Source organism: Mytilus trossulus, chromosome 12, assembly GCF_036588685.1.
Source record: "Mytilus trossulus isolate FHL-02 chromosome 12, PNRI_Mtr1.1.1.hap1, whole genome shotgun sequence".
Taxonomy (NCBI): Eukaryota; Metazoa; Mollusca; class Bivalvia; order Mytilida; family Mytilidae; genus Mytilus; species Mytilus trossulus.
In genome coordinates, this window is record NC_086384.1 from 36,154,380 (window position 1) to 36,169,617 (window position 15,238).

At 32.1% G+C, this 15,238-nt stretch overlaps 1 protein-coding gene across 2 annotated transcripts in view; it reads right to left on the minus strand.

Annotated features, from left to right (window-relative positions):
• Window positions 1-8,256: 8,256 nt before the first annotated feature.
• Window positions 8,257-15,238, minus strand: part of LOC134691995 (uncharacterized) — a 65,894-nt gene continuing 58,912 nt past the window's right edge. For both annotated transcript variants that reach the window (XM_063552315.1, XM_063552316.1), the window contains exon 10: window positions 8,257-12,035. In XM_063552315.1, the coding sequence (XP_063408385.1) occupies window positions 10,540-12,035 (1,496 nt within the window). In that variant the 3' untranslated portion in view covers window positions 8,257-10,539. The remainder of the gene's footprint in view (window positions 12,036-15,238) is intronic.

Below are 15,238 nucleotides of genomic sequence, written 5' to 3' on the forward strand. Positions count from 1 at the left end.
TGTATGCTTTTCTATGTTGTGATGTTATGCTATTGTTTCAGAAAAAGGGAGAAGGTTTGGATCCATTAAAACGTTTAATCCCGCTGCAAATGTTTACACCTGTCCTAAGTCAGGAATCTGATGTACAGTAGTTGTCGTTTGTTTATGTAATATATACGTGTTTCTCGTTTCTCGTTTTGTTTATATAGATTAGACCGTTGGTTTTCCCGTTTGAATGGTTTTACACTAGTAATTTTGGGGCCCTTTATAGCTTGTTGTTCGGTGTGAGCCAAGGCTCCGTGTTGAAGGCCGTACTTTAACCTATAATGGTTTACTTTGTAAATTGTTATTTGGATGGAGAGTTGTCTCATTGGCACTCACACCACATCTTCCTATATCTATCTATTAGAAAAGTGAAAATTAAAATTGTAAAGTGTTAACGTGCCTTCATCTTCAATAGTTGTAGTTTTATTTGACGCCTTGTTATACTTTCTCGCTCCTTGCATTTTGTTCGTTGCCTTAATGTGCAATATGATTGAAGTATAAACATCTATTTTACAGACATATTTTTATGAATTCTTCCACCTTTTGAAACTGCAACCGATTATTTTACAAATTGTTTTAAAAAAAAGTATGTCAGTGCATCCATGATCCAAAAACAGACAAAGGAGAGGAGTCAGAAATTGTAACAAAAGGGGAGGGAGGCCACTGACGTCCAGCATAGGGGGCCCGCTCTGGTGAGTCCCAAACAACTTAATTTTTCACAAAAAGAGGCCTGGGACCCCTTCCCACCCTAAATCTGCCTCTGCTAGATATTTCAATATCGCCCTTACTTTACTATACTTACTTTGAGTACAATATCTTCGTGTATATTCTTTAAATGGTGCACCTCCTTTTGAACGTCAGTATCAACTTATCACTACAAATCCCATTAGCGCAGAGTGTTGCAAAAAGCGCGAATGGTGTCCGTTTGTTTTACAATGAGATAAGATATTTTGAAATTTGCTTGTGTTCTGATTTTGACTTTAGATTTCCTAATATGTGATCCAAACAAACAATGTGTTATTTGTAAGCAGTGTTATCATCCGGGATAAACATTGCTTATATAAAAAATGTTATTTGAGTTAATCTTTTATCGCTTAACACGCACAGTGTCATTTTAATTTATTAGCTCTTGTTCGATACTCTGGCTGGTGTATTGTTTGTTCCCGAGGGTAATATCTCTAGCTATGCAGTCAGTGTTTCGGTACTCAAAATGTTTTATAACATATCTCCCCCCCCAAAAAAAAAAAAATCCATTTACAAGTTTAGAATAAGAAATTATTATGAAACTCAGCTTTCAACTCCATCAGCTGAAGTTGACCTTATTCATTAGATAAATTCGATAAATATTATATCTAAACGTCAATGGAATAAAATACCATATACGAAAAGCTTGGCGATTGTGTAAACCATTCTATTAATACTTAAAATTTAATAGACTTTCAACGCTTGTGTATACTTCAGAAATGCCTTATATGTACTAAATACAAATATAAACATATTAAGGTCGATAAATCAAAGATCGGAAAATACCACCACTATTTACCGGAGTGAACTGTGAATATAGACATTGAATTGACATATCAACGATATAAGGATGAGGCTTAGAAACGGGGAAATGCGAGACTATGCCGAGCTTGTTCCCCGTTTTGTTGATATGTCAAGACAATACACTATTATTGTCTCTATACTGCAATCTAAAAAATACATTTTCAATTGTTGTTTAATGTGTTTATTTTACCATTTGATTTAATTAATGGGAAACTTCCCCCTTTTATAAAAAGGCCTCATATAATGCAGGCTGAGAAATAAGCAACACGTTGAAATGTACATTACCTGTGGAAATTCGCAATCGATGGTGATCGTTTATTTTTTAAATGAACTAAATTATCAACAATAAGCATAAAAGATAATGATTTATAGTTTGCAGACAAGAAATATATTTTTTTTTATATAAATTGCAAAAGAAATAAGTTTAAGTCGTTGTAAACACTGAAAACAAGAACCGGTTGAATGGGTCGTTTGAATAATAAATTATAATTTCGGAAATTTCTATTTAAATATTCATGAGGAAAAGTGATATCATGTCAGTTACTGTATATGACATAGAAATATACGGTCAAAGCATTTTGAAAGCTGAAATAGAAGGAATGCAGTATTTATAGATTATTGTTGATCATCTCAACGAGATTGATTTTCTCGCTTGAGCTGGTACAGCGAAAGTGAGAAAAGCAATCGAGTTGAGATGACCAACGATAATCTATTTATCGCTATTTTACCTATGACGACGTTGTCAATTGCATCATGTTCATGTCAATTTCGTTAGCAACGCCACGTGGCCTCCTTAGTTTCTAGTGATAATTATTCCATCTCAAGCGAGAAGTATGATATGAAAATTATCACAAAAAAAGATCAAATGTATTTATTAAAACACGCGAACACTATATTCCTAGCAGTTCATACTGAGGCTCTCATTGTCAACATATTTGTTGAATTTATCGGGATTCCTATGGGAACAAACTATGCGTCTCTCCTTTGTCGACCTCTTCTTATTTTCATATGAGTCGGAGTTCATTCAGACATTTGTTTAAACAAGAAGATCAAAGAAGTTTAGAATATTCAATTTCACATTCAGAGATATTGCTGATGTTCTTTTCATTATCAAGCCATTTTTTTTGTTTCCAATTAATATATCCTCAGTAACTAGAAATTAAAGAATCAACAGACACGGCTTCCATCGCCTCACTTTTTTGCATTCTTTATTGAATTTGAAATACACAGTAATTTCTGTACTTATTCTTGGACAAACGAGACGATGTAATTTGTGAAATTATCAATTTCCAACACCTTTGTAGCAAAACACCCAACTTCACCTGCGTATGGGATGAACATTTTCCAAACTCATCTAGTCCTCAAGAGTGTGCAGTTGCTACCCAGATTTAATGAGACGTCACCAGTGTTTGTTAAAAAAGTAGTCAGGAACCATGGTTATCGGAAAATACCAAGACCTTTTATTTGTTTATGTACATTTTTTGTAACCTTTACCGTTTAGTCCTTTTTTGGTTATATCCTTTTGTTGTGGCTCGGTACTTATCATTCAGCCAATGTATTTTTGTACTGTGGTGAATTGTTTTTTTTGTATTCTTTTCCTACAGTGTTTGTTTGTATGATTTTTCTTCATGCCATTTTGTTTTTCTTTGTTGAGATATATGTTTTTAATGTGATTAATATTATAACGCAATGTTTGACTGATGTACATCTATTTTTGACATTTTTCCTTATTATGTCTGTTTTTCCCCACATATTGTTGTCAATATAATGGAATATTATGACTGTACTATGTCAGAATAATGACAGTTGTTTTCCATTCGTTTGATTGGAAGAACCACAGGCACTTGTCTCAGAAAAAAAATTTCCTATATACTTTATTATAACACGTTTTAATAAGACTAAAGGTATATAGGATTTTTTTTTCTGAGACAAGTGCCTGTGGGAAGAACTTATGATTTTGCAATTTGATGATGGACTTTCCGACTTAATATTTTTTCTTGTCATTCGGTAATTTTATTGTCTATGTTTTCCCGATATAACAGAAATAATAACTGTTTAATGAAAATTCGCTGTAAGTAAAAGAAAATATATTCTGTTTCTCCGTTTGTATTTTTCCTTTTGCAAAGTACGAACAACACAAAGAGTTTAAGATTCAAGATGTTTCAAATTAATCTCGGCAACATCTGGTTGGTGAAAAATCGTCAGTATTAAATGAAAATGCATATCTTAATTATTTATTCCTTCCAATATGTTTTCATGCAAACAAAAAATGAAATAAAAAATTATAAGAATGTAATTTAAAGGATATCTTTTGTTGAGCGTGATACCTTATTACAGTTGATGTGCACAAGTCTCATTATATTGTTTCAAACTGGAAGCAAGGAAAATAAGGCAGCACTCCTTTTGCGCCAATTACTGTTTTCCAGGGGTATCATTTGCGCCAATATTTTTTTCTCTCAAATGTATCAATTGCGCCAGTTTTCGGAACTCATTTGCGCCAATTTACCTGAACACAAAAGTATTCGTATTCATATTAAAGATTAATATATTATATTTAGTATCATTTTTTTGTCTTATAAATCTTTATTCATTAAATAATTGTTACTGTTGTTGGGGAAAGGTGAGTAATAAATAATAGGATTTCTATTAAACTAAAGGTATGGATATTAACAAACTGGTAAACACTAATTATAAAAAGTTTTCAGTGACAAATATAAAATATATGTTTTTACTGATGGAACATTTTTAAAAGTGATGTCTGAAGTATTTCCAGCAATTATATACAATACATTGATTCAGGAATGGACATTATATTCCACTTTTATGTTGCCTTTTGCCTTCCAAATTAGGAGACTGTTATAGAAAAATGGTTTCTTTGCTTTAGGAATGTTGTGAAAGATTTAATCTTCAAATGAATTTTACATCTATGCATGTAGATTTTGAGGAAAGAATGCACGTTGTCGTTAAAGAGTTTTTCCCAAGAATTATCATCAAGGCATGTCGTTTTCACCTTGCCCAGACATGGGATCGGAAAATATAAAATCTTGAACTAGCAAAAGAGTATAAAAAAATTGGCAGTGATGTTAACAAGCTTAAGTGGTTACACCATATTTTTCTGAACCCAGATGAAGTAGGTGATTGCTTTGCTGAAGATTTGATACAGGATATGCCAAAAGACAATAACATTGAAGTCATTTTTCTTTAAATTGGCGCAATCGAATATTTTAATTTCGGCGTAATGATATCATATTATTTTTAAAACAGATGGCGCAAACGTAGCATCGGAGAAAAAAAGTTGTGGCGCAAAAGGACGCATTTTTGGCGCAAACGGATCTCTCCCAAAAATAAGATACATCTACAATTTACAAAACCCTAACAATTTCACAAATGTTAATGAGCTGTTTGGACTGTACATATTGCATTGTCCTCAAACAAAGTTCCCATATAAAAAACATAAAAGTTAAACATTTTAAGATTTAAATATGACCTAAGAGGGCTATTGTATAAATTCCATTGTCCTCAAACAGAGTTTCAACACTTATGAGTATAAAACAAAATCCCCAAAAATACTGAACTCCGAGGAAAAAAGAAAGTCCCATATCAAATGCAAAATCAAAAGTTCAAACACATCAAATAAATGGATAACAACTGTCATATTCGTGACTTGGTACCGGCATTTGGAATGCAAAGAATGAAGGGATAGTTTCTCTTGAATCGGGTTCACATCAAGGGTAATTTTAAAATCTTTTACCACAGTCACATGTTCATAGTCTCGTTTGTTTTCATAGGGGTTCAGACATTATGCATTCATTTCAACAGGTGAATTACATTTAAATATGTAATATGTTTTACAAAGAACACATTAGATCTACAAACAAATTAGTAGGTCATATTAAAAGCAATTCAAACAAATATTCTATATGAAGTAACGCTGCTTTACATTTCGAAAGCTGACTTAATTCAGTTTGATTCGCAGGTGGCAGGTTACTCCGTTCTTGATATTAACATATACATATTGAGTTTTCCTACCGTGCACTTCGGCTTCTTTCATGAATTAAAACTATCAGTGACAAAATAATTAAGTCAAAATGGCGTTACATATCAGTCAGTTAACCAATCAAACCTAGTTTAATTCGATGTAAAATTTTACAACAAAATGTAATTGTAAATATATTTCAAGGCTCAATTCAATGACAATTCTTTGCGTTCAATACAATTGCAGTCTTGCTGATAAATGTATTAGTACTAGTATACATATTTGTTAAGAGGCTAGCTAAAGGGTGCGAGAGTTTCTCCCTACATTGAAGACCCATCGGTGGCCTTCGGCTGTTGTCTGCTCTATGTTCGGTTTGTTGTTTAGTTAATACCTAAGCTTTTTCATAATCATGTTCTAGAATGTTTTAACCACATTAGTACTTGGCTTCTTAGGTAAAATAAATATGAGGAAATTGTTAATACCAGCAATAGGCAATTAAAATTTCAGTATGGATTTTGTTACTCACTCGTTTCATTTGCATATCAAGACAGATGCGATGTTAAGGATGGCACATGTGACTTTAAAAAGATCCGAAAAATGCTTTAATTCTAAGCGGTATTGTAAACAGAGGAAACACGCTGACGTATTTTGCCTGCTATAGGCTAACCATTGTTTTCATGTAGGAGTCCCAAAGATAAAGGGTTTACTTAACGTATCAGATAACTTTTACATTTTAAAAAATCCAAGACAATGAGGTCAAGTTTAGATCAATCCACTTATACAGACATTTTCACCTCACAATAATTCCATACACTTAATATAGTTGACCTGGCTTATGGGAATTTAATATATATTATAAAACACAAATACCTAACACTGGCCTGTGAACTATGAAGATTAACCTGCCAGACAGACATTTTAACCTTACATTAAAACAGTATTGCTGACCTATTGCAACTATAATTTGAAAAAAACAAACAGAACCCAAAAAACTTAATAACATTGACAAATTAATCATTAAAATGAGGTCATGATGATACCGGCTAGACAGAAATGTTCAACTTACAATCTTTGAATTCACACCATTTATGTAGCTAACCTTCTGCTTAAAATATCGGAGAACTATCTACCGACAACGTAGAAATTGCAAGGAACCCATTCAGTTAATTAAGTTTTCATATTACTTACAAATAGCGCGAACATAAAATTCTACTTCGTCTTTTTTCAAGGAGTCGATGAACCATCAAAATGAGGTCAATGGCGATAGACATATTATGACAGAAGGAAATTTCCTAACATAATGTATCTATATACCAAGTATGACGCATAAATGGCTCTATACCCTTACATTTCGTCATTGTATTATTGTGCTTTTGTAAGTGTTTACATTCTTATCTTTTATTTTTGCTAATGTGCCTATATGTTTTCCGTTATTACATATTTGTTTGTTTTATATTGACTAATTTAATAATATAATGTTGACTGCTGTATCCCTATTTGTGACATGTTTACCTATATTATATCCTTTGTTTTGTTTACACATTATAGTTGTCAGTATAATGGAATTTGATGCGACTGTCGTACAAGTGAGAGGTTGAGCTAGCTGTACTATTAGGTTCAATCCAACATTTTACATAGGAAAATGACTGTACAAAGTCAGGAATATGACAGCTGTTATCTATTTGTTTGATGTATTTGAGCTTTTGATTTTGCTATTTGAATGTGGACTTTCCGTCTTGAATTAACCACGGAGTTCAGTATTTTATGTGATTCTACTTTTTTCTACCTTCATTAATATAAATATGATAAAGCTGTATATAAATAGATTGCGCTGTCGCTGGATTATAATCGTCTTATCTTGCATGATTCGACTTTCGTCGCAGGCAAGACATCTATGATGAGTTTATTTACAACCACTGGGTAGGTGCCATTGCTGGTGGATTTTTAATTCCTCGAGGGTATCACCAGCCCAGGAGTCAGCACTACTGTGTTGACGTGAATTTTCATTGATATGGTAATTTTTGAAGGGTTCACAAAATTAAAATAAATTTATTGCATTACTTCTCTCAGTATTGATTGGAAGCAACACGACGGGTGCCACATGTGGAACAGGATATGCTTACCGTTCCGAGCACCTGCGATCACTTCTAGTTTTGATCGGGTTCGAGTTGCTCATTCTTTAGTTTTCTATGTTGTGTCATGTGTACTATTCATTGTTTGTCTGTTTGTCTTTCTCATTTTTAGCCATGGTGTTGTCAGTTTTTTATTTATTTATGAGTTTGACTGTCCCTCTGGTATCTTTCGTCCCTCTTTTCGTAACATCCGTTTTCTCCTTATATGGATTATAGAAAAACATCACTGAAATTATGACATTGGAGAAAAGCTGAAAGATTTTTCATGTTTTGTTTTGTTTCGGTCCATTGCCAATGGTTTATAATTGATCTAATTTGAACCAGTCAAAAGGACGTTAAAACCAATCAGCACATACATATAATTTATTATCAGCAGTTTAAGAAACAGTCAGTAGTCTTATTATTCTGTGGTGTACTAAAGGGAATATTAACTCCCTACAACAAGACAGGTACTTATTAGCTATTAACAGTTTGTTCCTTGTGTTCCTCTGCCTTAATTGTTAGACCAATATTTTAATCATGTGTATGTCTAGTAGGTAAAGTGTAAACATATAATAGCTAATATTAAAACAAATATTTACTGTTTCGACATTTTATTTACAAATGACCTCAATATAATCAAACATGTACAATGATACTACATAAACGATTCTTTACAATAATTTGCAATATCTACAACATGAACAGGTTCAACACTGGTAATACACTTTCATTTATTCATTACTTGTAAAAAAGGTTCAGCGAATAACATATCATTAAACAGTGACTCATTCGAATAATTATAAAATATAAAAAACATGTTGTATCTTCAATCGTTAACAATGAAAAGTTTATTGTTAACGATTTTGTATATTCGGTAAAATAAATGTAATTTAATTCTATACAATCAAGTACAAACAGTTTGTAAAACCAATTGAACGGCATTACTTAACAAAACTTACTGTACCAAATTTTCTGCACCAGATATTAAATTATACGAACATTTAGAAATCTGCCCAAATTAAATATATACTGATTCTTTTTTTGTTTGTATCTATTGATGTCATCTGCTCATCAAGCAATGAAACTATAGATACCAAGTAATATCCAAATACAACACATTATTAATATGTGTATGCGATTGCTTGACATCACAAACATGACAAAGGTTCCCAAATAATTGTGCCATCACAGTAGAACATGTCTGAGTCAGAGTGACGCCACAAAGAAAACACGATTGCTGTTAACCCTCAATATTCCAAGTGTCGCAGTTTTCTTACAAAAAAAATATACCGACAACAAAGAAAATACAACTAAAACAAACAAGACTAATCAGTGACGTTCAGATAAATTAAGTTAAAAATCCAAACCAAGTACAAAGTTGAAGAGCATTGAGGATCCGAAAACAGAACACAATGTGTACATATGACAAACGGATACAAATAAGCTAATTGATATACCAGGATTGAAATTTCTATTTACACCAGACACGCGTTTGGTCTACAAAAGACTCATTCGTGTCTCTCGAATAAAAAAATGTTAAAAAAGCAAATAAAGTACAACAATTTGGTACTGTTGGTTTAATAGCTGTTAGGTGAGTAACATCTAATCAAACATTATAGGTAATGCAAGATCTTGAATGTTGGATTAACTGGGTGATATGTATATATATGCAAGCATTGCTAGAATGTCTTTAACGTTTGAGTGAAGTTTTTGATTTTGATTTTTGGTTTGCATTGAGCATCATCGAAGGTACATAATTGTTTGGATTATAATCTAGTGCATCTTAAGGATGTATTATTCTGGTTTTCCAGTCTCGTTCCGTCTCCTTGGAATCTCGTTCTTGAATTATTTGCAAATCATGTGATATAAGTGGAAAATATTAATGAATTTTTAAAATACCTTTATCAAACATAACTCTGTGAAAAAATTGTGTATTTACAAGGAATGGTATTTGAGTAATTCAGTTTCAAATTTTACATCCAATCAAGTCAGTATTTTAAGCCAAAATTTTGAGAAAATGGGTAAGGGACACAAAAAATGATTTTACAAGAATCATGTACATCCCATATTATTTTGGTCTTTTCAAATTTCTTAGATATGTATTTTTTCAATCATCTGTAACAAAAAAGTTAAAATAATATGCATTTTTTTTCTCAAAACTAGTCACAAAAATACAAACTTGACAGCATGGTTAATTTTACACAAAATAGCGTCAAAATATGAAAAAACTTTCTTATATTAACATGATTAACACCTACCTATAGTTTTTATAAGTAAAATTTATTCAGATTGGTCCAATACATCTTTATAGAAAGTATAAAAAAAGTTTAATTGTGAAACTGTGATTTGTTTTCACGACAATAGCCCAAAAATAGGTAAATTCGATGAAAAATGGGAAAATCATCAAAATTGGGCATTTTTTAAAGGGTGGTAGCAAAAAAAGAAGTGCACCACCATATGATTTTTTTCTTCCCCAATTATTTTGTCACCGTCTTATAAACCCAAAAATCAGATTAAGAAAAAAAGTTTAATTCTAGAAATTTTTGGCCCCTCAGAGGTGTATACATCCTTAATTGGTACTGGTCATGTTATTCACCAGTATTCTACATACTTAATTGTATTCACCATGTAGCTTCAAATATTTTCTTTAAGCTGATTGTCTCTATTAAAATGACAAGTTTTATTGAATGCTTAACCTATGTCCCTTTGTCTCTACTTGATAGATCTTGATAGTCATCTCATTGGCAATCATATTACATCTCTCTGAATGTTATGGAAATACAAAAGATGTAATCTAAAGACACGATCCTGTAAAGATTAGTAAAAAATATCCAATTTACTTAAATAAACAACAGTTATAGTATCAGTCAATTTACATTATTTTTTTTGCAATGTTTGTAACTTTTCAACAAGCAGCGAATTCTCTTTTTGTAACCATTTTCTTTCTAGTTCAAGTTTCCAAGATTCTGTTGTAAGACATTTTATGGAGTCCGTTGACATTTTCAAAATATGTTTGTGTGGAATTTTTTTATTCTGCTTATTAACGGAAGAATTTCCATTAACACAACATATCAATTTATGGTAGAGCTTTGCCAGAACTTCTCTATCTGAACGGTTTTTTATATTATGTATTGTCTTTGCCATTGGTTTCCAATCCAACTTTTCATTTTTACATGTTCTCTTTGGATTAGCTTTATTTGCCTCTCCCTTGCCTCTTTTTCTCTTTGGTTTGCATTTCTTTTCTTTTTCTTTGTTCTTGTTTTGCTCATTCAATTCGGTATCTTTTAATTTCAATTGTTTAAATAGTTTATTGCTGACCCAATCTTGGCTGAACGATTTAGACGAATTAAGTCTAGGGTAATTCGGTTCCTGATCATTTTCAACTTGTAAATCATGTGACTCATCACAGATATGTTGATCATCAGATGTAGAGGGTACATTATCCAATTCACTTTTAACAAGTGACGGTGCTCCGTTCAATGGTGCTCTGTTTTTGTTAGTGAGAGGATTAGAATATGCTAGGGGTTCATTTCCGTAAGTATGAGGACAAGAAAATGCTGCTGCTTCGTTCCCGTAAATGAGAGGAAAAGAACATGCTGGTGCTCTGTTTCCGTACGTGTGAGGCAAAGAACATGATGGTAATCCGTTTACATTAGTGCAAGGCAAAGAACATGATGGTGCTCCCTTTACATTAGTGCGAGGCGAAGAACATGATGGTGCTCTGTTTGCGTTACTGCGAGGCAAAGAACCTGATGGTGCTCCGTTGTCATTAGTGTGAGGCAAAGAACCTGATGGTGGTCCATTCGCGTTTGTGCAAGGTGCAGAACATGATGGTCCACTGTTTGCGTGAGTGCAAGGCAAAGAACAAGATAGTGCTCCGTTTGTGTAAAAGTGAGGTGCTGAACATGATGGTCCTCCGTTTGTGTCTGTGCAAAGTGAAGAACATACTGGCGCTCCGTTTGCGTTAATGCTAGATGGAGAACATGATGGTCCTCCGTTTGCGTAAGTGCAAAGTGAAGAACATACTGGCGCTCCGTTTGCATTAATGCTAGATGGAGAACATCCTGGTGCTCCTTCAGAGTTAGTGTCAGGTGAAGACCATGCTGGTTTACTATAATTGTGGTATTCATTAACCTCTAATACTGCTTTTTGTAAACGTTGTTGTTCATCCATACGTATTTTGAGGGCTGCATAACAAATGCTGCATTTATGTCTTCTAAATTTTTTAAGTGGTTTTGATGAGAAGCTCCCGTAAAACTTTCCTTTTGATATTTCATGAAGTGTAACACCATCCATGAATCCTGCTGATTTCTTTTTCCAAGAAGAGGTTTCAGTGTTCGATTTCTCAATGTTACGTGCACCAGTAACAAGACCTAAAATTTCATGAAAATAAAAGAAAAGTGATTATGACTTTCATAGATCAGTAAAATCAATAATAAGGGACATATATTATTTACATGTGATTATAGTTACAAAGTATGCCCCTCAAATTAACAATTGAATGATATTCAGTCAGGGGCGTTACTTAAACAAGTTATTTTTTTTAATTACTTATATAAGTATTTTTTTATTTTAAAAATAATAAAATTACTTAATAAAGTTATTTTAATTTTCAAAAGAAACATAGACTAAATGTAGTTTTCATGATTTTAAACAACATTTCATATCATAAAATAAAGAATTTATCAGATTTGAGAGGAGTATAGAGATAAAGGGTTACTTTGAAAATAATGACAAAAATATTACTTGAATAAGTTATTTTAAACATTTTTGAAAAAAATAGCAATTACACTTATCTAAGGCACATATGCAATTGATTAAGGTTACAAATTATAAATAACTTCAGGTCTTAATTAATTCACAAGTATCTACCTATTTATATCAGTCTACCTTCAAGATTTTAGAGGAAAATGATAATTTAATAGTCCCAAGAGACCAATCTTTGACTCAGAAGCTTCAGTATGAAAGATAAGTGCGTCGGAAAGTTAATTAGTGTTTCTGAAGAATTAGTTTTTATATATTAAGGGAAAAATAACCAGATAACTGTGAAAATTATTTAAAACTAGTAAAATCTGTATTCTTGGACACCTATAAAAATAATATTCAGAAAAATAACTTATATAAGTTATATTTAAATTAGCCTCGTTTTCAACATTACTTGTTTAAGTAATGCCCCTGACTGATATTAGTCATATTGACGGATTAATATTTTGAAAAAAAGTAAAATTAAGGCATCTGTTCATTTAATTTATTTCATCAATGAGGACTAATATAAAATTAACAAAGATTTACAAAAATACTTTTCCCTAGTATGAAATGACACACAATGTAATAAAAAATTTGTAAGGGTTCCGCGGAACCCAGTGTCTCGCCTATTTTTGCTGTAAATAGCAGGCTCAACAACAATGAGGAAAAAAATCAATAAAAATATTCCTCTTGTTACTATTTTATGATTGTAAGAAAATCTAAGTCCATTTAAAAGTAAATTACAGAAAAAACGGAGTCATCTTTTTAAAAACTTTACTTCTGGATACAATCTTATGACCATAAATAAGCTTCTGTCCAAGTTAGGTACAAACCCAGGATAGTTTAAGAAAGTTATTAAAATTTTAAAAACTTTAACCACAGAGTGAATGTAATGGTTCCTCGCAGAAAAACTAAGTCCATTTAAAAGTAAAATATGGAAACTATGGATTTATTTATTTACAAAATTTACTTCTGGATACTATCTTATGATCATAAACAAGCTTCTGTCCAAGTTTGGTACAAACCCAGGATAGTTTAAGAAAGTTATTAAAATTTTAAAAACTTTAACCACAGAGTGAATGTTTTGTTGCCCCGCAGAAAAAACTAAGTCCATTTATAGTAAAATACGGAAAAAATGGAATTTTATTTTTACAAAATTTACTTCTGGATACTATCTTATGATCATAAACAAGCTTCTGTCAAAGTTTGGTAGAAATTCAGTATAGTTTAAGAAAGTTATTAAAATTTCAAAAACTTTAACCACAGAGTGAATATTTGTTGACGCCGCCGACGACGACGGAATGTAGGATCGCTTAGTCTCGCTTTTTCGACTAAAGTCGGAGGCTCGACAAAAATGGATAAAATCGCCACGTTATGTATTCAAAAATATATTTGCATCAGATACAACTTTCATTACAGACACTCAAGTTGTATTACCGTATAGCGGGTTATTTTCACGAGTGTATAATTTCGCGATTGTTGTTGAATAAGATATTCAAAAGAATTTGGCGGTTATTATTTTGGTGGATTCAAAGCTTTTCTCAATACCTTTGCATGTGCACTTTTAAATTGGTGGAATTTATGTAAGCAATTTTGTTTTTTAAGTGAAAATAAGCAAAAAATTTACACCTTTCGAAAATAACCCGCTATATGGTATACGGGTTCATTCCGCATTATAAATTCTTTAAATTAACTTTAAATTAAACCCAATCAATAATTATAAAATAAACCAGTAATGCATTGAAAAAAATATACAAATAAACTGGGACTGTTGCAAAATGTCAATAAAATACACTGCACAATATTGTTGAATTTCTATGTGTGTTGTGGAAGGGGGTCTCGGTGGCAGAGTGGTCCATAAACATAAACATAAATTATATCATTATTCAGACATTGCTCAGATTTTAGAGTTCGCATCTCGCAAAAAGACAAGATGACTCCTACAAAATATATCTTAATTGTATATGATTGTCGACGTTCTCGATACATGTAGCAAATATTGTTGAAACACAAAAAAAAATATCTATCAACCCTCTGTATGGAGGATGATGGCTTGGACGTAGTATCCATGGACTAGAAATTCCCCTTGAAAAAAATGATTTATTCATTGTTAAAGCCTGTTTATGTTTCTGTGCATCTTCAATGAAAGTCGTAGAGGATCTTCTGGAGCCTTTGTAAAAGGATGTATATTTTTGGTACGAATGGTTGTCAACTTGACATGCTTCCTTATATAACTGTGCCTTTCCTCTAAGTGATTGTTTATATGCATGGTTCCTCATTACTGAATTGGTTCCCACATTAATGTTGCTGGTTTCCTTTTAGAAGTACCGAGAATTCATGGTATAGTCAGCCAAAGCTATTGTGTCGATTTAATCTCAACGTTGTTAACAAGTTTTCATGGTTGGTCGAAATTACGGATAGGTTTCTCAAAGTCTTTTAAAATTATTTATGATGCTAGTTGCAAATACTAATTTACCTCAACAAAGTAACATTAGCAGCTTTTTACAGATAAAAATATTTTTATTTTGGATTATTATTATAAGATGATGACTTTTCCATTTGTAAGGAGGCATTACTCTAGAACATTTAAAGTGACACAACTAAAATTCAAATTTGACCTTTAACTTGTGGTAAGAAGCATTGGGCCACACTTAAAAATATTTTGGTTTGCCCAAACCCTACCCAAAGGTTGAGGCAGTGGGTCGGTAGGTAGGCATTTTTTTTTTTTTTTTTTAAATAAATGAAATTGAAGTATCAGATGTTTATTAGTCTTCATGCCTATTTGATTAAAAAAAAAACTTTTTCAAATCAGGACAATAAAAGAATTTGA